The 25,626-nt window shown below is 35.0% G+C and overlaps 1 protein-coding gene and 1 pseudogene across 1 annotated transcript in view; one reads left to right on the top strand and one right to left on the bottom strand.

The window, feature by feature from the left end:
* Nucleotides 1–520: 520 nt before the first annotated feature.
* On the bottom strand, nucleotides 521–5,107 carry LOC129267233 (uncharacterized; annotated as a pseudogene).
* A 619-nt stretch (nucleotides 5,108–5,726) lies between these two features.
* Nucleotides 5,727–25,626, top strand: part of LOC129262995 (transmembrane 9 superfamily member 1-like) — a 28,389-nt gene continuing 8,489 nt past the window's right edge. The window contains exons 1-9 of the mRNA XM_064103010.1: nucleotides 5,727–5,900; nucleotides 13,082–13,171; nucleotides 13,958–14,039; nucleotides 14,749–14,853; nucleotides 16,095–16,213; nucleotides 18,532–18,708; nucleotides 19,325–19,396; nucleotides 20,186–20,333; nucleotides 22,031–22,156. Of these exons, the coding sequence (XP_063959080.1) occupies nucleotides 5,808–5,900; nucleotides 13,082–13,171; nucleotides 13,958–14,039; nucleotides 14,749–14,853; nucleotides 16,095–16,213; nucleotides 18,532–18,708; nucleotides 19,325–19,396; nucleotides 20,186–20,333; nucleotides 22,031–22,156 (1,012 nt within the window). The 5' untranslated portion in view covers nucleotides 5,727–5,807. The remainder of the gene's footprint in view (nucleotides 5,901–13,081; nucleotides 13,172–13,957; nucleotides 14,040–14,748; nucleotides 14,854–16,094; nucleotides 16,214–18,531; nucleotides 18,709–19,324; nucleotides 19,397–20,185; nucleotides 20,334–22,030; nucleotides 22,157–25,626) is intronic.

Below are 25,626 nucleotides of genomic sequence, written 5' to 3'. Positions count from 1 at the left end.
AAAAGAAACTGGATTAATTACCTTCCTCTACAGGAAGTGAGCAAGAAAAAACTCCAGCTTATGAGATAAATTAGCTCCTAAGCTTCACCATACTTCTCATTTCTATCTCCCCCTCTCTCTCTTGTCTCTCCTCTGTTGGTAAAATTAGAAAACCGTCGGCAGGAGTATTGCGTGAGATTGCGTACCGAAATATCTCGCAAGCAGGAAGGAAACTTGGGCATTTTTTTTCTTGGGCTAATCCCGCTGTGATAGGACTCAAAGTCAACTCTTCCTGGTCTGGGCTGAAAGAATTCCTGACGCTATCATCAAGCGGGTATTATCACCTCAACGAGGTCCCGTGCAAAACCCAATTTTCAGAGCGACAGCAGCCACTTTATAATGAATTTGCTGCTATGATGACAAACAGATAAATTTCATTGACAGTTAATGGCTCATCCAGCAATGAGTGATCTTCCAAACTCTTCCTCTTTAATTTTCAATCTGATTTCCACTCTTTTCCCACCTTACTTTTAATAGCTCACTACCACACTGGCCTTTTTCTTTTCTTCTGACATATCTGTGCACATACACATGGGTTAACGTAATATTAATTTAAGCCAAAACAAGCACTCGAAAGCAAAACAAAAACTAATATCCCTTTATCCCTTATGAAATCTGTACGGCAGTGAAAGTACTGATGCTGTATAAAAGTAATTGATTCCAAAAAAATATATATATACATTGTAAATACACTGTACAACAAAATTAGTAATTTGAGCACATACAAAAAAATCTCAATGAATACATAAGCTTGATTATTCTCTTTTTCATTTGTGAACATGTAAACAAAAGTTTATCTTGAATTTTTTATCAAAAATAAACAAATCAACATAAAGTAAGCATTTAATCAAGAGTATTTTTTTAACAGTACAGTAGTACACAGTAAGAAAAGTGCCAAGTTTCATGCCTACATTACACATATATATGCAAACATGAACTTGTATGCACTTGTACAAATTTTCACAACCCATTCTTTATTGTATTCAAATACATGTATATATGTACATATGTGAAAATATGATTATTTTTATACATCCAATTTTAAAGGTCAAGTCCACCTAAAAAAATGTTGATTTGAATCAACAGATAAAAATCAGCCAAGCATAATGCTGAAATTTTCATCAAAATAAGATGTAAAATAAGAAAGTTATGACACTTTAAAGTTTCGCTTTTTTTTTCAAAAAATAGTTATATGCACAATTTAGTCACATGCAAATGAGAGAATCGATGATGTCCCTCATTCACCATTTTTGTTTTTTATTGTTTGAATTATACAATATTTCAATTTTTACAGATTTGACAATAAGGACCAACTTGACTGAACCATATTTTAAACAATGCTAATTCCACACGTTCATGGAGAAATAAAACTTTGTTTCACAGGACAATAAGGAGAAAATTAGACTATTCCATATAATAAAATACAAAGAAGAAGTGAGTGAATGTCAGTGATGTCATCAGTTTCCTCATTTGCATACTGACTGGGATGCGTATATTAACTATGTACATGTATACTGTGAAATTAAGCGAAACTTTATTAAAATGTCATAACTTTCTTATTTTACAGCAAATTTTGATGGAATTTTCAGTGTTATGCTCATTGGATTTTTCTCTTTTTATTCAAATCAACTTTTTGTTGGGGTGGCTTGTCCTTTAAAGGCTATGCCTCATTGAATTTATTGACCAAGAACTTTGACCTTGATTTTGTGACCCTGAAATTGTGTCAAAGGTTGCTTGTTTTATTGGATACTCCTTACAAAATTAATAGAAATTAGAATAAAAGAATTTAGATTAAATTTAAATACATTTTCAAAATAACATAACGTATGTATTTTGCTAAAAATTGTAAGTTTGTTTATTGATGACCTCAAATGACCTTTGACCTTGTTAAATAGTAAAATGTTATTCATGACATGTGACTTAGTCCTTCCTTTTCGCAGTGGATTTGTAAAAAATTATTTTTGAAATGATAAATTGGCCTTCTTGTCTTACGTAATAGTCATATCCAAAATGAACCTAAAATAACCTTGAAAAAGTGACCAGAAATTATACTTCAATGATTGGTGTTAAACTGATGTCAGTACCCATGGGGTAGGAACTCATAATTTCAAAATATGCAAAATCTTATCAATAACCCTGCTGCATCAAATTACAGTATCACATTTAACGATGCACAAGCAACTAGAGTAAAAGGGAATTAGATAAAAAATCATGCCGTATAAAGTCCTTACCTGAATCTTTGACACGTTTTGACGGCGGGGGGTTTCCTTTGTTGGTTGAAGGATCGAGTAGACCAGTAGCAGCAGCAGCGGGCTCTGAGCCTTCCCGTCTGGGCTGAGGACTGGATTGCTTGCGTTTCCTGCTGTGCGAGGAAGCCAGGCTGTCTCCGCTTGCCAGCCCGTGGGGAGGAGGGGAGGAAGGGGCACTCATGGGATTGCCACTGCTGAATTCACCTTCGCCGGAGGTTGATGGTTCTGTGCCTTCCTCTGCACCTTCGTCCTGTGCACCACCGCTCCCGTACGCTTGCTGTAACTGCAGGAATAATGAGAATTATAAAATGAAAATGAGACAACCAACCAAAACATGTACATTTCACAAAACACATTGATACATGTACATAAAAGCTTCAGGGCCTACACATATTGGTGGCTACAGTGTACATGATTGTACAAATTTCTGAATATTTTGACAACATATTAAACAAAACAGTGTAAAAACAAAAAAATAACAAATAATTTGATTCAATGAACTATGTGAATATAGTTATTCAAATAATACTGCCATTTTCTATACAATTTGACAACAAAATCCCCAATGTACATGTAGTTACTAGGAGCATAACATCCCATAATAATCAACACTTTGATTGTGGGCATCAAAGACAAGACAATCCCAAGATAGTCTCCTCCCTGTCCCCCCCCCCCCCCTCCCCCAACACAAACCTGGCCTAAAATATACTTCATGTATGGTTATGGAATTGAAAAATTTACAGTTCTATACACAAGTTACCACAAGCCATGAAGCCAATGTGACTTCTTAAGAAAGAAATGAAATTAAACAAAAGAAAAGCAACTTTGCATGAGACCATTGCTTTCGTATTAGTTGCTGATTTAAATCTTCATAAAATTTGGCTTTGCAGAGTATAGGCTAAAGACAAATATCCTTCATAAAATAATATGAAAAAATTCCAAAATTCATAACACTCTCCCCAAACCCAAAATGTATGTATGCATACAATACTATACATGTACATGTTCCCCAACATTTGGCAGGGGGTAAATGTAGTTACTTGAGTTTAGTTGAGGGATATCACATTTTAACAAATTATTGTATTTCAGATGAAAAGGAATTTACAGTACCGGTAATTCAATTCAATTTCAGAGACATTAGACCTGCATACAGTACATGCTCTAGACTATTAATATAAACTTATGCATACTTTTTTTCCTCACTTATTAAAAGGAAAAGTCCACCCTAACAAAAAGTTAAATTGAATGAAAAATTTAAAAAATTCAACAAGCACAACGCTGAAAATTTCATCAAAAATTGGATGTAAAATAAGTTATTATGACATTTTAAAGTTTCGCTTAATTTCCCAAACAGTTACAAATTTTCACAAAGATAAATGACAAGTCTAGTCATTTATACAAACTCTGAAAGTTTGAAGAGAAGAAAAAGAAAAGACGAAGTTTAAAGTTGAACCATCAACACCAAGTGATTACCAAAGGAACCCCGAGTCCAGGCCCTGGCTTCAATATGCCCATAACAAAACAAAAAAAAAATTAAAGGAAGAAAAGGAAGAAGAATAAAAATAAGAGAGGGGTGGAACTCATGGAAGGCTGAGAAGATGAAGGGAAGAAAAAAAATTTGAGAGGGAAGAAGGGATAGAAAATAGTGAGAGAGAGAGAAGAAAGAAGTCAGTTGGGGGGGGGAAGAAATAATATACAACTCACAAGGGTGTAATAATTTTCAAAGAAAAAGAAGATCAAATGTATTTTTATAGGAAGAAGAAAAGAGGTAAAGAGCAAGAGCAAAAAGAATTGAGAGGGAAAAGAAGGAGAAGTAAAAGGAGATGAAAGGGAAGGAGAAAGAGGAATAAGAAGAAAAATAAGGAGGAAAAGAGGAGCCAAGGTAGGCAGAGGGGGAGAAAAATGAAGATAAGAAGAAGGGGGAGGAGGAGAATTAGGAGGAAGACAAAGAAGAAAAGAAGGAGGAGGATAAGAGGGGGAGGAGAGGGAGAAGGAGGGAACCAAACCTACTGAATTATACCTGGAGAAGGAAGCATATGGGGGGGGGGGTGGAAAAGGGTAAACCAAAATCATATTACAAACTGAAAAAAGAAATGCACAAAACCAAAACATAACTACAGCTGTAATGAAAACATTATTAAAAAATTAATTACCAAATGAAATATGCAGTCTTAACTGAAAGAGCACTGCTAAAAAGTGCTCAAAATATAACTTAGTGTCAGAATGAACACTGATATAATGATAAAAAAACTGCCTAAAAATATTAATAAAGAACATTTCATTGGTTAGAAAATAATACGTAGTTTAATTTCAGTCTCCCCAGTCAAAAAGGGATGTATAATTAACACATTCAAAACATGTTCATGTATACAATTCAACACGCAACTATTCCGTTTCAGACAAATCTAGCCCAATCCCAATTGTAACTAGGCGGCCAGCCCCGGCGCTATACCTGCCTTTGATATGGGGTTGCTCTTCCTCGGAGCTAATGTAAAATAATCATATTCTAGCTCTTCAGGAATTCAGACTTGATGAGCCATTATTTTTCCGTCGTTTATAATATGAAGATTACTTAAATCGTAAATTCACCTTCAAATTTGTTTGTAAGAGCCAACAAGATAATCTGAGAGATACACCTTTTTCTTTACCTGAGTTCGGCTAAAACTTGTGTCGGTATTTGCTGCCACCCATGCCTCCGCGAGATCTTGCACGGTTTGCTGCAGATCCATTGCATTAGGCTTAGCTGTCTGGCAAGATTATCGGAAACATACAAAATGTGTAGCTCGTTTTGCAACAGAATACTTCTCAGTGGACAACTCCAGATGAGCTCCTGTAAAACGGAGAATTCAAGTTCACAGGCAGTCGACAGCTCCTCGTGTGAAAATGAGCACAAACAGCGAATTTGTAGCTTCAAATTCAGGCTCTCGGCGGTGAATCCACGGCTTTGTTCGGTGATCAGCTAAGCTAAAGGTCGCTGAGATTACGGATTAACGCGTAGCACAGTCGATGCAAATGCGCGAAGAATATAGTCCAAAATAAAACTTCCAAATTCGGGAATTGGACGTATCAAGATGGAAATAATTGTTTCTATTTGAGACAATATTTTTTATGTACTCATTTAGAGCAATTGAATTCCATTATCGGTATATTGATCTTAATCATAAATAACCAGACGAAGTTATTTCATTGGTAGACTAATCTCACAAAGATGCATGGACATCAGCAGCAGCGGTGCTGGAAGTGCACCTGAGCCAGCCAACTCCCGAGCGCAATGTACGACCGATGCGATGGCCATGGCTTGGCTTGATGAATTGAAAACAACACGAAAGGAAAGGGATTATCTGTGATAAGATAATGTTCAATAAAACAAATATACTATACCACTATAAAATCTTTAAAAATATGGAGTTGCAAAATTATTGTCATTTAACTTGCGAATATTCCTTTTTAGAGTAAAAAAGAACGATTTCCCAGCTTAACATAACTCAATATGCACGATCGAGGTTGTAATATCACAAAATGGAGACTGTCGTGTTGGCCAAAATTGTCGCTTTGGCGACACTTTTTGAACTTGTTTCGTGTTCCGGGAATCATTTCAAGGATGGTGACAGGGTATATTTTGATGTTCATTATCACATATTTGTAATTTGCGTGAGGGATCCGTTTGGTCAACAGTTTTCATGCATTTTCCACCAGGATTCCGAAGTCGGCTCAAGAAGTTGTTGAAGAATTGTCAAATGTCAACACACGTCAAGTGAATTGAGCAGTGTTAAAAAAAATCAATGTTGGATTTGACTTGAGACTGAGTGAGATTGAGAATTGTCGATTGAGAATGAGATGATTATTTGAAGTGAAATCTGACTTGGTTGTTAATGTTTGGGGCCTTATCGTGAAATTTGTCACCTCTCTTCTTGTGTGTGTGTGCGCTCCTTGTGTTACAAAAAGTCAATGGGAGTGGAAAGAAGTCACCGCCGTTGACGAAATAAACGGCAGTGAATGGACTGGTGACAAAAAAATCCAATTATTGGCTGCAAAAAAAGAAGAATGAAATTAGGTCAATTTTCAGCATTTCTCTGCCATAGACTGTGTAGTTAAGAAATGGACACACACAAATCCAAATTTTTAGCTTCCGAGAGCTGTTATAAATTTATTATTAATATTAATGCCAAAAACTTGTCCATAAAGAGTCCAATAGGATTTTTTATGCTCTATCTGATGGTATGATTTTTATAAAGATTTGGAAACCAGATCACAATGAAAAATTGCGACAAAGTGAAAAAAATTGTGCAAAACAGAAATTTCATTTTCCCATAGAAAACGCATGGAGAAATGGCAATCTCAACACACACAAAAATAAGGGTTTGCAATTTATCTCTAAATCATTATTTGAAATGATCATATAAACTTGTCCTTACTGTCAAAAGAAGCCCCTGAATTTTCTCTTTCCATACATGCCAATCACAAGTTAATAATCAATTCAGATCACATTTTTCTAGTAGCCTGAACTTCCCCGAAAAAATGTGCCATATTTTCCCCTAAATCAGCCTGTTTTATGCTGACACTTTTCAGTGTGGCTTCAGACACCCTACTACATGTACGGACTATTTTTTTAAACAATTTTGTACCCGGTACTCTTTTGAGCTGAGTCTGACTCTGAGACTGAGTGACTGGCTGTGCAGTGTGAGACTAATGTGAGACTCAGACTGGTGTTTGACTTTTTGTCTTTTGACATTTTTTTTAAGGCTTTGAATTCTCTATCGCTGGTCGCCCATACTATATACACCAACAATACACCAGTCAGTGGACTGTACTTTATCAGAATAAGAAGAAGAAGAAGACTATCATAGTTCCATAGACATAGTGGTGTGTGTATAGTTTATTATAAAATTAAAAGCTCAAAGTCAAGTGTGGTTTTAACAATTTTGAGCAATTTGTGAAGTCACAAACGAACAGTATCAGGACAAATTACTAAAACAAGAAAAAGGGCAAAGTCCAATTTCAACATGCAATGCAGCATGCAGAGAAGTTTTTAACTGTCAGATCACTGAATATGATCTTGCAGAATTAAGTACAGTGTAGAAAATTCTTACTTAGAATGTCCAAGTACAAGTCCACCTAACATAAGAGAAGATTTTAATGTTGTAGATACAAATTGTTATTATTACATGTACATGTATTAAGAATCGTAAGACGAGCTACATGTAGATTAACACTAAAAATTTGATCAAAGATGGAGAAAGATAAAACATTTTGGAATCTTGCTTATGATTCTCAAAACAGTTTTTGTGGAATGAAGCAAAACTTTAAAATGTCATAACTATCTAAAGTTTACATGTACATCTGATTTTATTGAAATTTTCATTCAATAACTCACAGTGACAGTCCAGACTCTCACACTCACTTCAGCCCTTACGGCTTACACTACACTCACTCTCCTGAAACGACAGGCATGCTTGCCGCCCAAGTGCAATACTAGCAGTGACCAACTTGCCTGAGATGTAGTTGGATCCAAAATGAGCTCCAAATTGATGGGAATAAATATCATACGTATTTTTCGCAGGATGGTCATTTGAATTGGTATTCTATGCTGATATAACGATTGTGAGAAAAATTTGTGGAATATGAGTTATGTCAATGTTTGAGAATTAATCCTGATATGATTGATAGTCCATTATTAGACACAGGACAATTGCAGAGCACTGACTCGATAATAATAAATACGAATGTCTCAAATCGAGTTCTAAATTTATATTAATGATTATAGACAGGGCTCGACACTAGCGCCGGTCCGACGGTCCCAGACCGGTAAAAATCGCTGCCGGGCCAGTAGATTTTCAGAAATAGCAAGATTTACTGGTCCGACATGACCAGTAAAAAATATCATTTTCGGGCCAGTAATTTTTCCAAAAATAGCAAGATTTATGGGTCTGACATGACCAGTAATAAAAACCATTGTTGGGCCAGTAACTTTTCCAGAAATGGTCAAATTCACTGGTCCAACACAAACATAAAATATATTCCATGACTCAAATTGCAAACCATTTTCCTCCCGTTAAATTCTGCCATTCACACACAGAATACACACAGAATGAATCGCATGCAATTTTTACTAGGGTAACATACAGTGTACATGTATACCTAGCCGGCCAGCCACACAGCCCACATGGTAAATTTTCTACTGGCTGCACGAACGAAGCTTGGCTAACCTCTGGCAGAAATCTCTAACAGAACTGTCAAAATTAACATTTCACAGTAATGAAAAGCTCTTATAATGTCCATATTTCCTAAAAAGTGAGGTAACAGTAACTATGTCATTTGTAAGCAGTAAAAGGAGAAATTTTCACTTCCGTTTTAGTTCAAACAGATCGGGTTTCGAGTGATATCGTCTGAAAACATGATAGCCCCACATATGCATTTGTGTGTGTGTTGATACACTGGGTTCCTTCGTAGCTATATTTTGATTATAATAATAATAATAATACAGGTATATTTACCCAGGGAAGCCGCTTCAGTTCCGAAAACTGTTCTCCCAGCGGGCCCTGCTATTATTATTACCCCGGCTTTGAGCCAAAAAGAAACTGATTATTTATGATGATAGTTTTAGCTTTCTTCCTCTGTTTTCTTTCTATCTTTCTATCCTTTATTTCTTTGTTTCTTCCCTCTAATCTTTCAATTTTTTACTGTCTTTCTTTTATAATTTTCCCTATTTTCTTTGTCTTTCATTCTTTCTGTCCTTTAAAAAAATATTTTTCTCTATTTTTTTTTTTTTCTTTCTTTCTTTCTTTCTTTCTTCCCTTCCTTCTTTTTACCCTTTCTTTCCTTCATTCTTTATTACTTTCTTTGTTTTCTTCCATCCATCCTTTCTTTACCCTTTCTTGTTTTTTATTTCTTCCTTCTTTCAGCCCTTTCTCTTTTTCTTTTAGTTTCATTCCTTCCTTCCTTTCTTCTTTCTGTCTTTTGTTCTTTCTTTCTTTTTCCCCTTCGTTCCATCTATCCTTTTACCTTTTCTTTCTTTCTTATTTTACTGCTTGCTTCCTTTCTTTCATTTCTTCTTTCTTTCCTTCCTTTCTTTGTCTTTCGGTCTTCCTTTCATCTATTCTTTTACCTTTTCTTTCTTTTTTTATATTGCTTGCTTGCTTGCTTCCATCTTTCCTTCCTTCATTTCTTTCCTTCATTCTTTTTTCCTTCTATCATTTTTGTCTCACCTGCATAGCAGAGTGAGACTATAGGCGCCGCTTTTCCGACGGCGACGGCGGCGGCGGCGTCAACACCAAATCTTAACCTGAGGTTAAGTTTTTGAAATGACAGCATAACTTAGAAAGTATATGGACCTAGTTCATGAAACTTGGCCATAATGTTAATCAAGTATTACTGAACATCCTGCCTGAGTTTCATGTCACATGACCAAGGTCAAAGGTCATTTAGGGTCAATGAACTTAGACCATGTTGGGGGAATCAACATCAAAATCTTAACCTAAGGTTAAGTTTTTGAAATGTCATCATAACTTAGAAAATATATGGACCTAGTTCATGAAACTTATACATAAGGTTAATCAAGTATCACTGAACATCCTGCATGAGTTTCACGTCACATGACCAAGGTCAAAGGTCATTTAGGGTCAATGAACTTTGGCCGAATTGGGGGTATCTGTTGAATTACCATCATAACTTTGAAAGTTTATGGATCTGATTCATGAAACTTGGACATAATAGTAATCAAGTATTACTGAACATCCTGTGCAAGTTTCAGGTCACATGATCAAGGTCAAAGGTCATTTAGGGTCAATGAACTTTGGCCAAATTGGGGTATTTGTTGAATTACAGCCATAAATTTGAAAGTGTGTTGGTCTAGTTCATAAAACTTGTACATAATAGTAATCAAGTATCACTGAACATCCTGTGCGAGTTTCAGGTCACATGATCAAGGTCAAAGGTCATGTAAGGTCAAAGAACTTTGGCCACGTTGGGGGTATTTGTTGAATTGCCATCATATCTCTATAAGTGTATTGGTCTAGTTCATAAAACGTGGAAATAAGAGTAACCAAGTATCACTGAACATCTTGTGCGAGTTATAGTAGTTTTCAAAATCAGCACTGCTGCTATATTGAATCGCGTGATGCAGGTGAGACGGCCAGAGGCATTCCACTTGTTCCTTTTCTTTATTTCTTCCTTAATTCCTCTCTTCCTTCTTTCAATCCTTTGTTCCTTCCTTTCTTTCTTTTTCTTTTTTCCTTCTTTCCATCTCTCCTTTTGCCCTTTCTTTTTTCATTGCTTTTTTCTTTTTTTCTTTCATTACTTTCTGTCTTGTTCTTTCTTTCTTTATTGCTTGCTTCATTTCTTTCCTTCTTTTTTTCTTTCTTTCCTTCATTCCTTTATTTCTTTTGTTCTTTCTTTCTTATTTTGTTTTTCTTTCCTTCCTTCCTTTCCTTCTTTCTTTAGTTCTTTCTTTTTCCTTCCTTCACAGCTATCCTTTCTTTACCTTTTATTTTTTCTTCCTTTCTTTTATTCTTTGTTTCTTTCTGTCTTGCTTTCTTTTTTTACTTTCATTCCTTCATTTTTTTTTTTTTTTTTGGGGGGGGGTAACAAGAAAGGACAGCAAAATAAACTTGCGCCTTTTTTAAATGTTTTCTTTATTTTTTGGGACCAGTAGATTTTAGGTTCGGACCAGTAAAAAATGGAAAAACTGGGTATCTACTGGTCCGACATGAATAGGTTGGACCAGTAGAAAAAAAGGGTTAGTGTGGAGCCCTGTTATAGATGTAAATCATTGTAGAATTATTACGATTTAATAACATTCTATGGCCATGCTAAAAATATTGGTAATGTCCGTGCAAAGTTATGTTATGTGTGAGTACTCTGGACATCTCCGAGATAAAGAAGCACATCACGCAGGCGCGATTGATGAAATAGTTTTCCATTCATCAATTCAGAGCTCTAATTTCTAATGCGGAGTTGGGCACAAACAAGCTTCAAATTGATGGAAATGAATATCAAATGTAATTTTCTCTGCTTTGTCATGTAAGATTGTATTCTATGGTGATATTACGATCTTGAGAAGAGTTTCTGCAACGACGATGTTTGAAAATCAATCCTGACATGATTTAATATTTTTAGACAAGTGCACCCATCAGTCATTGAGGAATTTGTGATGTCTACATTAAAAATGGAAACAAAATACAATGTTTCATATCAAGCTCAAAATTTTCATTTGCAAATTATTGTTAAAATATTAAGATTAAATAATGTTCTGTGGTCATAATAAGAAATATTTTTAATGAAAGCAAGATTTATTTTACCTTGATTGCATCATGATTTTCCTTTCCGATCAATTTCGATCTGGTTTGATTAAAGCACAATGCGCATGCGCGATCAATGACGATAAATTCCATTCATGAATTAATCGTGCATAAATTATCTCAGCACGAACAGAGGGGGGGGGTCTAACTAGGATCAAAATAAACTTCAAATGGTGGATAGGCATCATAATTACAGAACAGGTTTCATTTTGAGGAAATATAAATATAGTTTTAAAGTAGTAGTTAAGTACTACGAAGGCGCGGCAAAAAGCTCATAGCCCATTGGTTTATCAAGCATAACGTCACTGTCTCTATGGTATGTTAACTTCATGCACGCTGCCTGTGCCCCAGGCCGGCCAAAGACAGATTTCAATATTTCATTCATAAAAACATTGTGAGGGAGCGCTGTGGCTTCTTGCGCAATACAGAACTTCAAGGGTGGGTATGAAAGTGGAATTTTAGTGATTAAATTTTAAAACTTGTGCAGCATCTGGGAACTTAGAATTAATGTGAGGCTGTGAGCATGGTAATAGAATTGTATTCAATTAAATAATTGTTCACTTGTTTACAACTCCCACGCAAGTTTTATACAGATGCTACCGTGTGCACGGTCATGGAATTCAGTACACGTGCTCTGACTTGACCGGGCGTGTACACGTTTACCCAAAACGGGCCTACAAAACTGGAATAGAAATTGGGTCATTCCTGTGCTGTGGAGTGGGATTATGCCTGTAATAATGTCATTGGTGTGTGTTGGGATGTAAATCAAGTGGTCATAAAGACTTTAAAGGGGAATCCAACCCAAATAAAAACTTGTTTTTATAAGGAAAAGAAAAATCAGACAAGTTGATAGGTGAAAGTTTGAACAATATTGGACAAACATCAAGAAAGTTATGAATTTTTAAAAGTTGTAAATATTGGTTATCACTATATCCATGGAGACTTCAAATTGGCCGCATATGGGATGTCATAGAGATGTAAGGCAAGGACTACTCTTCCATGTACTCCAATACATATTATGGCTAAAATGTCATTTTTCCCAAAAGTTTTATTCCAAATTATATTTTTCTTTCATGAGGACATAAAACAATATATACTACATGGGTTATATTTTTATTACTGCCCCAGGGGAATGGGTACTTAGGAGAAAACCACAAATCCCTGATAATAAAGTACATGGCCTATGGGAAAGTTGTCCTTGCCCCTTGTCATAATTTACTTACCCAGTTGCCAATTTGAAATCTACATAGTATTAATGATCTCAATTTTAAAGCAGCTATAACTTTCGTATTGCTTGTCCGATTTCTTTCAAAGTTTCACCATTCTGTTTCATTTATTTTTCTCCTTCCCCACACAGCATTTTATGGCCAAGGCTGGATTCCCCTTTAAGTTTAAGTCGAATTACTCATTGACCATTCAAAATATGGACACATTGCTGTACAGCTAGTACAGTGAGCAGTATATATTAAGAGCACTTTTTATGTTTTTTCCCTCCAGGTTCCTTTGTATGTCAACAAGGTGGGACCGTACTTCAACCCTCATGAAACATATCACTACTACCAGCTGCCAGTATGCAGACCAGAAAAGGTACCACATCATGAATGCTCTTTAGACTGGGGGTGACGGTATAGTTGTGCATAAGGTGCAAATGCACATTTGGTATTTGACTAATTGTTGACAATGCAGAAAGAAGCTTTCCTTGAATATAATCTGGCTGATTCAGTGATTTCTTAAATATTACACGTACAATCATGCAACGTTTTGCTTTTTGAGAAAACTCCTGGAAATGCATCTATTAACCATGAGCATGGCATTGTTAATAATGAAACCTTTTTGCTATTTTAAGAATATGAGCATGGTTTAATATTTTAAAAATTAAATTAAATTTTTGATGGAAATATGTATTGTAGGGCCAGATATGATTATCTTGCAATAATTCTGGTATTCTAGAGAACGGTACATGTAGATATGGAGCAGAGGCACACTTTCCAACTTTGTGAATCTGTAGGATTGATGAAATATATGATATGACTTTATTTGTCTTCAAATATTTCTAAATATAGCAATAGATAACTTGTCATGTGAATACCTACAACTTAAAGGAAATATTTGAATTATTTGACTCACATGTAGTCCATCTATGCAGGATGGACTCTGAATAAATACATTTTCTATATCATACATGTACATGTAGCATATCATAGCATTGGGGATACTTCTAAACAGTAATGTTGTGCAGTTTTCATTATTCACATCTTCATGATGCTACAAAAAGTACATGTACATGTAGGTATTAAGCTCTGTATTGATAATTTGTATTAATTGGAACATAGATTTCGTAGTGAAATTAATTTTGTCACCTCTATATCACAGGTTGAAACCAAAAGTCTTACACTTGGAGAGATTTTAGATGGAGATCGTATGGCAGAATCTATGTACCAGATGAAATTCAAAGGTTTGAATTCTTTTTTTATACAGTGAAATACTAAAATGTTGTGATAGGTCTTTGAAAATGTTATATTCACTTCTATATTTATACTGTAATTTGATTTTCAGTATGTGAAGAGTTGTAGACAATGTTTTTTTTTTTCATGCATTTATTATGAGATTGAGTGAAATATAAATATATCTTACAAAACAACTTGCATTGGAAGATAAATAATATTTGACAAAAATGTGCCTTAATGCTGTTTAATTTGAGTGAAAAAAAGCTTCAGAAAATTTAAAGGTCTAAATGTGTCTGTTGTTTTATGTTTTACCATGTAATGAACATTGGACAATCTACTCTTACAAATATTTGCAAAAGATGCATGTTAAAAGCAATGGCAAAATCCAACTTTGATATCTTGTGCAGGAATCCATGTGGTTCACAAAACTTGGTCAGTGTCAGTTGTTACCAGAGTGAGCTAAAGGTTCGTTCGTGAGAAATGTTTTTGGACCAACCATACACGAATAACAACTCTTTTGAGCACCTGTAAAAATTTGGCAAACTTATTGAAAAAGAAATTAGGTGTGTGATTTCGCCATTTTTGCGTATATGGAAATTTGCATTCTTCGCTAAAGATGTCTGGGAAAGCACACCCTCAATGTTTATGGAATATCTTTCATGTAATTGAACCCCTTTTCATCCAACTAATGATTTATTTTGTGTGTGTTTATGACAGAGAACACAAATAGTGAGGTGCTATGTGATATGAAGCTCTCGGAAGCAGATCTGAAGCAGCTTAGAGAGGCCATTGAAGAATTGTATTATTTTGAGTTTGTTGTAGGTGAGTTATACTGCATCCGGAAGTCTACATACAAATGTATATCAGGAACTATGTACACTGTACTTTCAGATATTGATTCATCCTATGTGTGAACTGTCACAAAGGCCCGTATTCTGAAGTCGGGTTTAACTTAAACTCAGGTTTAAAGTTGTGGTTTAAGTATGGATAGCCAATTGTTACATAAATCACTAACGGTAGAGATATGATATTTCACCTCATTTGGCTCTCAAATCATTCATAATTGTGTAGGAAGTATAAATAGATGATTGTTTTCACCATCGATGAATCAGGAAAGATCACAGTAAACATAAGAAACATACAACTTAATAAAAATTTTGACCCTTTTGGCTTCCCATAATTTTAGCACAGAGTTAGACCATGGTCTAAGTTGAACCCGACTTCAGAATACGGGCCAAAGAGTTTAGTGAGTGCATCATCGATATGTAACATGTATTTGCTTTTTTGTAAAGAGCAATTATGAAATTACATACATGTATGATCGTATGAATAAAAGTCACATTTATATTTTGTGCATTGCATTGAAATTTCACTGTACTGAACAATAAATAAAATACATCTGAATTATCAGTATACATTCATACAATATATAAATAGTTATGAATTTACTTACAAATGCATTGGTTTTTATATTACATTCAATTCAAATTCCAATGAAATATTGGGAAACAACTGTCTACATGTACACTTGATTACTTATATATTGATTAGTCCCAGATTACATAGATTTTAATAGATAATAATGTTTTTAAAAAATAATAAAAAACAGGGTTCCCACAGTCATGGAAATCCTCGAAAAATTTGTGGTCATTGAAAGTCAGGGAATTTGGAAAATTTGTGAAAAGTCATGGAATTGCATTTACCTCTTGGCTATGGCAGATTTCCAGTTTGTTGTGTCTTGCAACTCACATACTGTGTGATCATACTCTTCTATTATAATTGGTGTTCATGACTTCCATTTTTCCCAGTTTTGTGACATCCCAAATTCTACATAACTCCCGGGACCTCACGGGAAGTTATGGAAAGCAGCAATTTAGTCATGGAAAAGTCATGGAATTCTGTTTTCAAATTTCTGTGGGAACCCTGAAAAAAAAAAACATGTCCCAATTTTCACTGCATAGCAAAGGCTTTTTATTGTAACTCTGTAGATGAATCTTTTGTTCACTTACAGTTTGCATCAATTTGCTTGTTTCACTCTTGACCTGTGTTTTCTTTTCTTCCAGATGAAATACCCATCCGAGGCTTTGTGGGTCACTTCCAAGAGAGCGGTTTCATACCCCATACTCACAAGATATACCTGTGGGTTCACCATCATTTTCACATAGAATACAATGCAGATCAGGTAACATTCTCGCACTATAGTTTCAATATGCAGTACTAGTGAAGTGTATTACAGGGCCCCGTCATACAAAGAGTTACGATTGATCCAATTAATCTAAATTGTAGGGAAATCCATCCATATCATAATTTTTTTCTACAGGAAATTTGCTCAATATCCTAGTAAACAAAGAGTATCACACTGAATCTTTAAGAGAATAATGAATGTATGAATATACATCATACCTAGAAAATATTTGGAACAAACATGCATTTTAGATGTTGATGTTGCTAGCTTTCCATAGTTGAGATTGATAGGATCAATCGCAACTCTTTGTAACACTGGTCCCTGGTGGTTCTGCCTAAATGGTATCTCTAGGGATGACAGAAAATATCTGTTTGACTTCGGCGACATTCAACTGAGAAGATGTTATTAACACATGTTCTGCATATTCTGGTTTGAAGTGATGCCTCAGGTTAGGTGACTATTCGACCTATGGAATGTCGACTTGGGCAGTCTTCTGTAATCAATATACTCTTTCTGTATTTCATTGCTGATTACATTAAGTTATTGTTAAAAGACAAGCCTACCGAGGTTAATAAGTTATGTGGATCAGAAACATTGATTTTCTCTCAACATTTCTACATCTACCTTAGATATCAGCGGCTTCCCACAAGAAGGGACTTAGTGCGCATTTGTGCAAAATATACATTTTTGAGAAAAGGCAAATTATGTTTTGACCGTATTTTTGTGCTTTTAGCATCTAGTGTATTATTTTCTGACAAAGCAAGATTTGTTCTTAATTGATATTATGTGATTTTATTTAAAACACTCTAAACACCTTTTAATCTTAAGAATGAATACCTACGCCCATTTTCCAGGAATGAAAATACGCAATCCACTGATCAAGTTCCCAGAAAAATGTCGCTAACGCGAATGCACAATCCATTTCCCGGAAAAACATGGTTAGCGCGAATCGGTCTATGCGCTTAAGTACGTTGAACGAAGAATGTCTGGGAACAAAGTGCGCGATTCAGTTACCAGAAAAAGGATGCATCTATGCGCGTAAAGCACGTTAGAATGTTTTTGCTTATTACACCTTAATGAAGTCACATTTAGGTTCGAGAAAGGTACCAGAAGAAAGTTCATGACATGCTTTTTCCATTTCAACAATAAAAAAAAAAGATTTTTTAAAAGAAACTTTCGATAGGTCCCTTCTTGCGGGAAGCTGACGAGTAATCATTACAAATTGTTTCTAACATGTTTCTCTTTGAATTCCTTGAATTCTTTGAATTTCTTTGAATAATATTTGTGACCTGCCACCCCAAACCAACAATAATTCACCAAAAATGAACAATGACATTGAAATTTGAGCTTGAAAAAGCATATCCTTAGCTTTAAAATGATATATTATATAACTTGTGAAAATTGATCAGCAATAATCCACATGAGTATTTGAATTGAATGCAGAAGAAATTCACTGGGCTGCAAAGAATTTTGGAGAAAACAAGGTTTGAAGTTCGGGGTTCACTCAAGCATAAGATGTGCACATGGTGCAATCTTCTTGTGTGTAATTCATATCTTGGAATTGAAACCGGAAGTGTCCCAAATGACTGAAAAACGGACCAATATCCTCATTGGACAAACACAAAAAATCATTCGGCTTTCTCGATTTACTCCAAATGATCTATCATGGATCTGGGTCTTTCTTATACTCAATCAAAGTTTCAACTAAGAAATTTATTTTATGGGCCTGCCGTATGATGCTTGCTAACAGGTCTGTATATGTAGTGATAGGATAGTTGTTAACAATAAGCCAGTTCGTAGTTCCTTTCTGCGCATGATCAAAAGATTCTACGCATGATCAGAGGAAGGTAATTTGTACTAAAGTGACACGGTGGTTTAAAATCTAATGAGATAAGCACCAACTTTGATGTCTTGATTATTCATATATTCTTTTGAATTGTGGTTTTCATTTACATCCACCAAAAACAACAACGCGTCCACGAACGACTGGTTTTCACAGTTTGCCAAGTACATTGTGCAACATGCTATGATATGCATTCAAAGTAGGAATGCACCAAATACCTTCATAAAGTGTTCATTGGTGTGCTATTCTAGTCACCTGGTCTGTTCAATTTCTTCATCCTGATATGTAAGGCAAGCTTACGTAATATTTTGCTTTGAAATCTGCCTATCATAATGAAAGAAATAAAAGGTCATTTGACCAAAAATTGTCCATGAGTAACTACGAACTGGTCTATAGCCTTGGCCACAATATAGTCTTCCATTATTAAAACTTTTCTAACTTCATGTGTACATTTTTCTGGTTTTTCTTTCAGATCATATTTGTGAATGTTACAACGAGAGACAAGCAGCCCCAGAGCCTTGACGATGTCTCCCCACCTCTCCAGATAAAATTCACCTATGCTGTCACATGGCATGAATCCAAGATGAAGTACAGTGACAGAGGTCTCAAGCAGGTCAAGAACAACAGCTTCTTCCCAAGAACTCTGGAGGTGGGTTGAGCACTTATGGGGTGGTATTCTGACATCATGGTTTAGTTAATCCTGGGTTAATTTAGACAACTTTTATGGAATCACCAAGTAAAAATCATGGCAAAACTACTATATTTCCCTCGGGGCTTCGCCCCTTGGGAAAAATAGTAATTGCCAGACCAACCTTGGATGAATAATTCCACTATACTTCCTCAAAGCCTGATATATTTGTTTGATGTATTCATGAGTAATGCTCTTGAATACTACTTGGGAGATCTTAGGGCATCTTTTGAAAAGATGGACACCCAAAAGCATTCCAATTTGCAATTGTTAGAGGCGATTTTGGCTGTCATTACGGAGGAATCACTCGCTGCCCTAATGCATATCCTACTATTCTGTATTCAATATGAAGATCTGTTACAATATCAAATGACCAAATATTACATCATGTCTAGAGCAAATTTCCAAAACTGAGCAATCTGCTCAGTGGACTTGCGCTTGCATTTTAATGAGGTGTTACTGCAATAGTCCAGCAGAACCCGAACCTAATTATCAACTCGGGTTTCTATTCTGGTTTTAGATCTCCTGCCTTTCTTACTTTCGAAGTATATATAATTGTTTGTTTTACTTTTCCCAGGTTCATTGGTTATCTATCATTAATTCCATGGTGCTAGTATTCCTTCTACTTGGTTTTGTGGTCATTATTTTGGTAAGTATGACATTCTTATTGTACCAATATATTTGAATTTGTAAGGTTGTATTCCTAAGCTAGCAAGATTTGTTCAGAATATTCTTATATGACTTTTATGATCATATTAATACTTGCCAGGCAGTATTTATTTCAAGTTGTCAGCACTGACTGACTATATTGTCAGTTCCGTCAAATTTAGTAAAATCCTTGGTTTTGATTGTCCAAGAAGCAATGGTCTGTCTGTTGCTATGTCAGCAATGATGACAAGTGACAAGCTTCATTGAATGGTACCCAGGGGCCCATTTATAAAACTTGTAATAAAAATATTACAATAACGGTTAAAAGCTACTGAAATTCTTAAATCTGAATGGTTGATAGTGAATTTATCATAGAAATTGTGCATTTGTTATGATAACAAGTCTTTATGAAACGAGGGTAATTGTATGACAGTTTGATCCTCAACGCATAATCAATCATTAAAAATATCAGCAAATGTACAATTTTTCTTATTTCCAATTAGATATTATTTAAAATCCAAACATCTGAAAGATGACCATGAAAAAAAAAGATTGCCCAACAAAAAATGCAAGTTATTCAAAACCTGTCATTTAATCTTAATTGCGACGTCTTTGACTAATATGGTATTTGAGTTTCATTCCTGATGTTGTTTTGACCATGTGGATTTTTTATCAAATTGAAATATAAATTAGGATTAAACGTAAATATTTTTAGTCTCTTGTATGATTATTTATCATTTTGAAACTGTTAATGGTATTGTTCACCAATATGTTTTATCCTTCACTTCAGATGCGTGTACTGAAGAACGACTTTGCCAGATACAATCTTGATGATGATGAAGCCGATGAGTTAGACCAGGAAGAAAATGGCTGGAAGATTGTGCACACAGATGTTTTTAGATTCCCTCCATACAAGAGCCTGCTGTGCTCAATATTAGGTATACAGAGGCTCTGAGGAGGAGGAGGAGGATGGTGATGATGATGATGATGATGGTGATGGTGGTGGTGGTGGTGGTGGTGGTGGTGGTGGTGGTGGTGGTGATGATGATGGTGATGGTGGTGGTGGTGGTGGTGGTGATGATGATGGTGGTGGTGGTGGTGGTGATGACGGTGATGGTGGTGGTGGTGGTGGTGGTGGTGGTGATGGTGGTGGTGGTGATGATGATGATGATGATGATGAGGATGACCATGATGATGAAAATGATGATAAGTCTTAAAAATTAACTACTTTAATTGCATATTGCTAAACAGCTATTTTTGTGTGAAATATTTAAGGGCACAAAACCCTTGAAATGGTCATTAGATTCAGTCACACAGTCACATTTGTTTTAATTCTAGGGGTCTTTTAGAACTGATTTCAATCTTAAAGGTAACAATTATATCAAGTTCGGGGGGGGGAGATAAGCTGCAAAGTAAAGCCTGGTAATGATGGATCTTCAATATATATCTCCATTTTTTTTTTGGGGGGGGTCAGTATATTGTAATTGAGAGACTGCTATTCATCAAACCCATCCCAAATTTATACATTGAAAGTAAGAAAATTTACAAGCTTATAGCTCTTTTCTAGTTTTAGTAGCAAACATTGATAATGATCTGAAATGGAAAAAAGTATATGTTATATTGTCACCTGGTTTACTTGCAATATCTAATATTCTTTTCATGATATCCGGAGAAATTTAAAGTCAATGTGTAACAGAGATTCCTTTGACCTATGGTATGTGATTGCACAGCAATCCGTGCAATGACTGCATTAAAGGACAAGTCCACCACAACAAAAAGTGGATTTGAATAAAAAGAGAAAAATCCAACAAATAAAACACTGAAAATTTCGTCAAAATCGGATGTAAAATAATCTCACAAAACAGTTATATGCACATCCTGGTTGGTATGCAAATGAGGGGACTGATGACATCACCCACTCACTATTTCTTTTATATTCTACTATAAGAAATATGAAATATTTTGATTTTCTCCCCCTTGTCATGTGAAATCGAGTTTTATTCCTCCTGGAACATGTTGAATTAACATTGTTTAACATTATGTGGCTCAGTCAAGTTCTACGTTATTGTCAATTCTGTAAAATTTCAAATATTGCATAATTCAAACAATAAATAACAAAAGAAATAGTGAGTGATGGACATCATCGACTCTCTCATTTGCATATCACTGAGTTGTGCATATAACTGTTTTGTGAAAAATAAGCGAAACTTTGAAATGTCACAACTTTCTTATTTTACATCCGATTGTGATGAAATTTTCAGCATTATACTTGTTAGATTTGTCTCTATTGATTCAAATCAACATTTTTCTGGGGTGGACTTGACCTTTAAGGAAACTCACCAGATTTATGCATATTGATATACAGTGATTTTCATGTTTGTTACTTATCTTGATAATAGAATGTTAAGGCTTGCAGGGGAAGTTAATTATTGACAATCAGTATCTAGCGTGCACCGGTGAATAAGATAGCATATTCAATCTGAATCTTGACAAGGACAAAAAAAAAATGATAGCGTCTTTGTTTAGTTGTTTCTAGAACTAGAGACTAACCCAAATCATTTTCTTAGGTCCTACGAATTCTGGGATTCGAATTCATTTACAATGATCATTTTCCATATCATCTTGTCTTTACTAGGTGTTGGAATGCAGTTCCTTACCCTTGCTACTTGTCTTATATTAATGGCTCTGTGTGGCATGTTCAACGTCCATCGCCATGGGTCAATGAACACAGCCTTCATTCTGTTGTATGCCCTTACCTCATGTAAGTATAGTATGGCATAGCAGACCTGCCAACCAGTACGTTTTAGCCATATTTAGTACGTTTTTGCAACCAAAATACGGCAGTACGTTTTTTCTTTAAAAAATACGTTTTTTGTAAAAATCGTAATTTTTTGAGAAAAATCATCTCTATATGTCTCTATTTCATAAAGCGTACACAAATATGGTTATTAGATCAATGTGATTTCAGGTAACTTGTTTTGTTTTAAATCATTTTGTTAAAACCAGGGTGAGATATACACATGTTTCAATGGTTTGTTTTTTTCATCTGTAAGAGCAGTGCGCATTTTAGCTTGCATGCAGCTTGAGCGCCGTGATGGGCAAGTGCGCCAAGCATTTTATTATGAAATACACTTTTTGGGGGAAAATACAAAATATTTATCTCACACTGTAAAAATACTGATTTTTTGTCAAAATACTGATTTTGGGGGATAAGAATACTGAAAATGCAAAATACAACTTGGCAGCTCTGATATAGTATAGTATAGTATAGTATGGTATAGTATGGTATGGTATGGTATAGTAAAGAACTGGTGAATTGATAATGATTCACACAATCAGCAGCCAATGGCTAAAATAATATGTTTACAATTACATACAATAACATACAAAGAGTAAACAATACATGCAGTACATAAATTACACAAAACGAAGAAATCAATATAATAAATCAAATTGAGTAAAGGAGTTTTGGATGTAAATTAATTGTAAATCACATTAGATTAAATAGTGCATAAACAGAAAAGTCTAATGCATTTGATGAAATCAGCTGACAATGGATGGTTTACATCCATTTGGTCTAATTTGCCGTCCGGTCCAATCATCGCTTGGTCTACTACCCACTTGGGACATTTAGCTAATGATCAAATGTTCTATGTCGTATTCTTTTTCACAAAGTGTCCCGAGAGGTAGAGAGCGTTTCATCAACATTTTTGTCTGACATTTTTCCTTGATTTTGATTGGCTGAGAAGCACTGTTACTATGGTAACTGTCGGATGATGCAGGACATGTCGGATAAAATGTCCGACTAGTCCTTTCATGAAACGCTCCCCAGAATCCAAGATTTAAAGCACAAACAAACAAGTAGCCTTAATAGCGCTACCTCATTTATTCAACTATTATGTGGCATTCTGAGCTCTCTAGTCTTATAATATAGGCCAATTTGAATGATAGCACACTAATTCACCACTCAATATATTCATACCACACTAATTATGTTCACGGGTAGCAAAAAAAGTACTTTCCTCTCAAAATCTCAAAATGTATAGTTTTTAGACTAGCTATTTATAACACGCAGTCAATTAGGGACCACACAAATGATTAGTCAGTTCACTCCCCCTTTAAAGAAAATATTTAAAATAGACTGCCAAATGTCTGTCATGTCACAAAATTGCAGTTCTTTAGCAGTCTCACTCAATTCCTTAGAAGATACTCTACTATCATGGTATTCAGTTGAATTCAATCATATACTTTCATTTTTTCCAAAAGAGTATTTAAACACATTCATTTAAAAAAAGGATTCTGTCTCTTGAAATCATCTCGGGAAGTTTTGTGAAACGGTGACAATTTATGTTTGATTTACTAATTTTTCTTCTTTTTTCAAAAACCTTAAAACCACTTGGTCTTACCAGTTTATTTGTCCCTATTTCTGTATATGTCTCTGTGCAAGTATGGAAGCTACATATAGATATGATTCAATAACTGGCCAAATACAAACACCAGCTCCATTTCATTTCGTTTGAATGTAGTATTTGAATTGACCTTTTAGCAAATAGTGAAATATGGAGTTGAAAATTCACTGTTAGTGTGATACACACCCGTTTTGTTGTTCATATTATTAGGGTGAGTACATATGCTTAATAGATTTCATGCAGAAATATACAAACCATGGGATTGGATATTTTTTGCAGGTACCTGGTATTTTATCAACAGCAGGTGCAGTTATCATGCAAGGTCATCGTTGATGCTTTTTCCCAGAAAATTAACAACAGGAGGGATCAAGTGTCATTGAATTTACTATGCTCTTTAAACCATTGACAATAACAAAAAATGAAATGGTTTTATAGTGTGTCTGGTCTATTCCACGGTTACCCACGTTACATTTGGAGACACCTTGACTCATACTTGGAGCTGTAACTCCATTATTATTGATAGGAACTAAACATCTCTTTATCACAACATAGTACGCAGTCTGACTATCCTTTGTATAAAAACAAAACTTGGGAAATTTCATTATGCTCCTGGCAAACCTTTGAAATGTGTCGGTTACTCATGTTACATGATTTGGACATGCATAAAATGAAAAGTGGACATAAGTGAAAAGTGTCCTCATACAAGGCTTTTATGACAGTTGATTATATCCATTTCAAAGAAGTATATTAGGGAGACAAATTTGTATATAATTATTAAAAAAAAGAACACATGGTTTTCACTAGGGGTGCAGATAAAGTGGTTACTCACGTTACAGTTCAGATGGGCTATACAGTACAAAGACACATTGAGCTCATGTCCACCAACCTATGGAATTGCCCTGTCTATGAAATTACATTGAAAGATCTGTTGACAATGTGCAGTTGAGGCCAAAAGTTTATGTACACCATGGAATTCAGTGAAATTTGTTTGCTTGCCAAACAGCTTGAAATTTACTACATCTTCAGAAATTTAAATACTGTACCATGAAGAATTTGGTATCAAATGAAAGAGCGTATTAAGCTCTTTCACATGATTTGCATGCCGTTGGGATTTAAGTATATTTCAGGTGAAATTTTCTTTGAAGAAAAAGAGTAATATTCGTGCGAACTGTATTCTATTGTTTGTTACTTTATTTTCAAACATCGTTTCATAAATGTCAAATCTATGATGAATATTACATTTTCTATCACCACTGAACAAAACGGTGTAATCTGAAATGTTTGTGTTGAGAAGTAAATAGCACAAATATGAAATGTTTTTGTCAAATTTCTATTTTTAGGGGGAAAATGACACCTAAATATTTTCAGCTCCTGACGACAAAGCAATGTGATGAAGGGGCATGACATACTCATTTGTTTGACATCATATTTGTCATGATAGCACAAATATTTTATAAGATACAGTTAATTTTATGATGTTTGGCAAGTGTCAACTTTTCTTTGAATTTCCTGGGTGCACTCAAACTTCTGGCCTCAATTATGTGGGAGATGGCATCTTGGACACTCAATTGTCTATGTACGAAAATTGATTACTATGTCCCCAAATACTATTTTTTATGGGCGATGTGAAGAATTACATTTCTTCTGTGTTGCATGATGGGGGATATTCATAGTAATGATTTTAGTGATGTACATATGTTTCATAAATACCTTAGCCCCTATTATGAACTATGAGCCATGGTCTATGTAAATATGTGAAGCCAAAATGGCCAAATGTCATTATATTGTGTATTTCTCATGTTTACTGTGTATCTGGGCTATC

This window comes from Lytechinus pictus, chromosome 1 (assembly GCF_037042905.1).
Source record: "Lytechinus pictus isolate F3 Inbred chromosome 1, Lp3.0, whole genome shotgun sequence".
Lineage (NCBI taxonomy): Eukaryota > Metazoa > Echinodermata > Echinoidea > Temnopleuroida > Toxopneustidae > Lytechinus > Lytechinus pictus.
The sequence above is the reverse complement of the archived record's forward strand: the minus strand, read 5'-3'. Positions and strand labels throughout refer to the sequence as shown.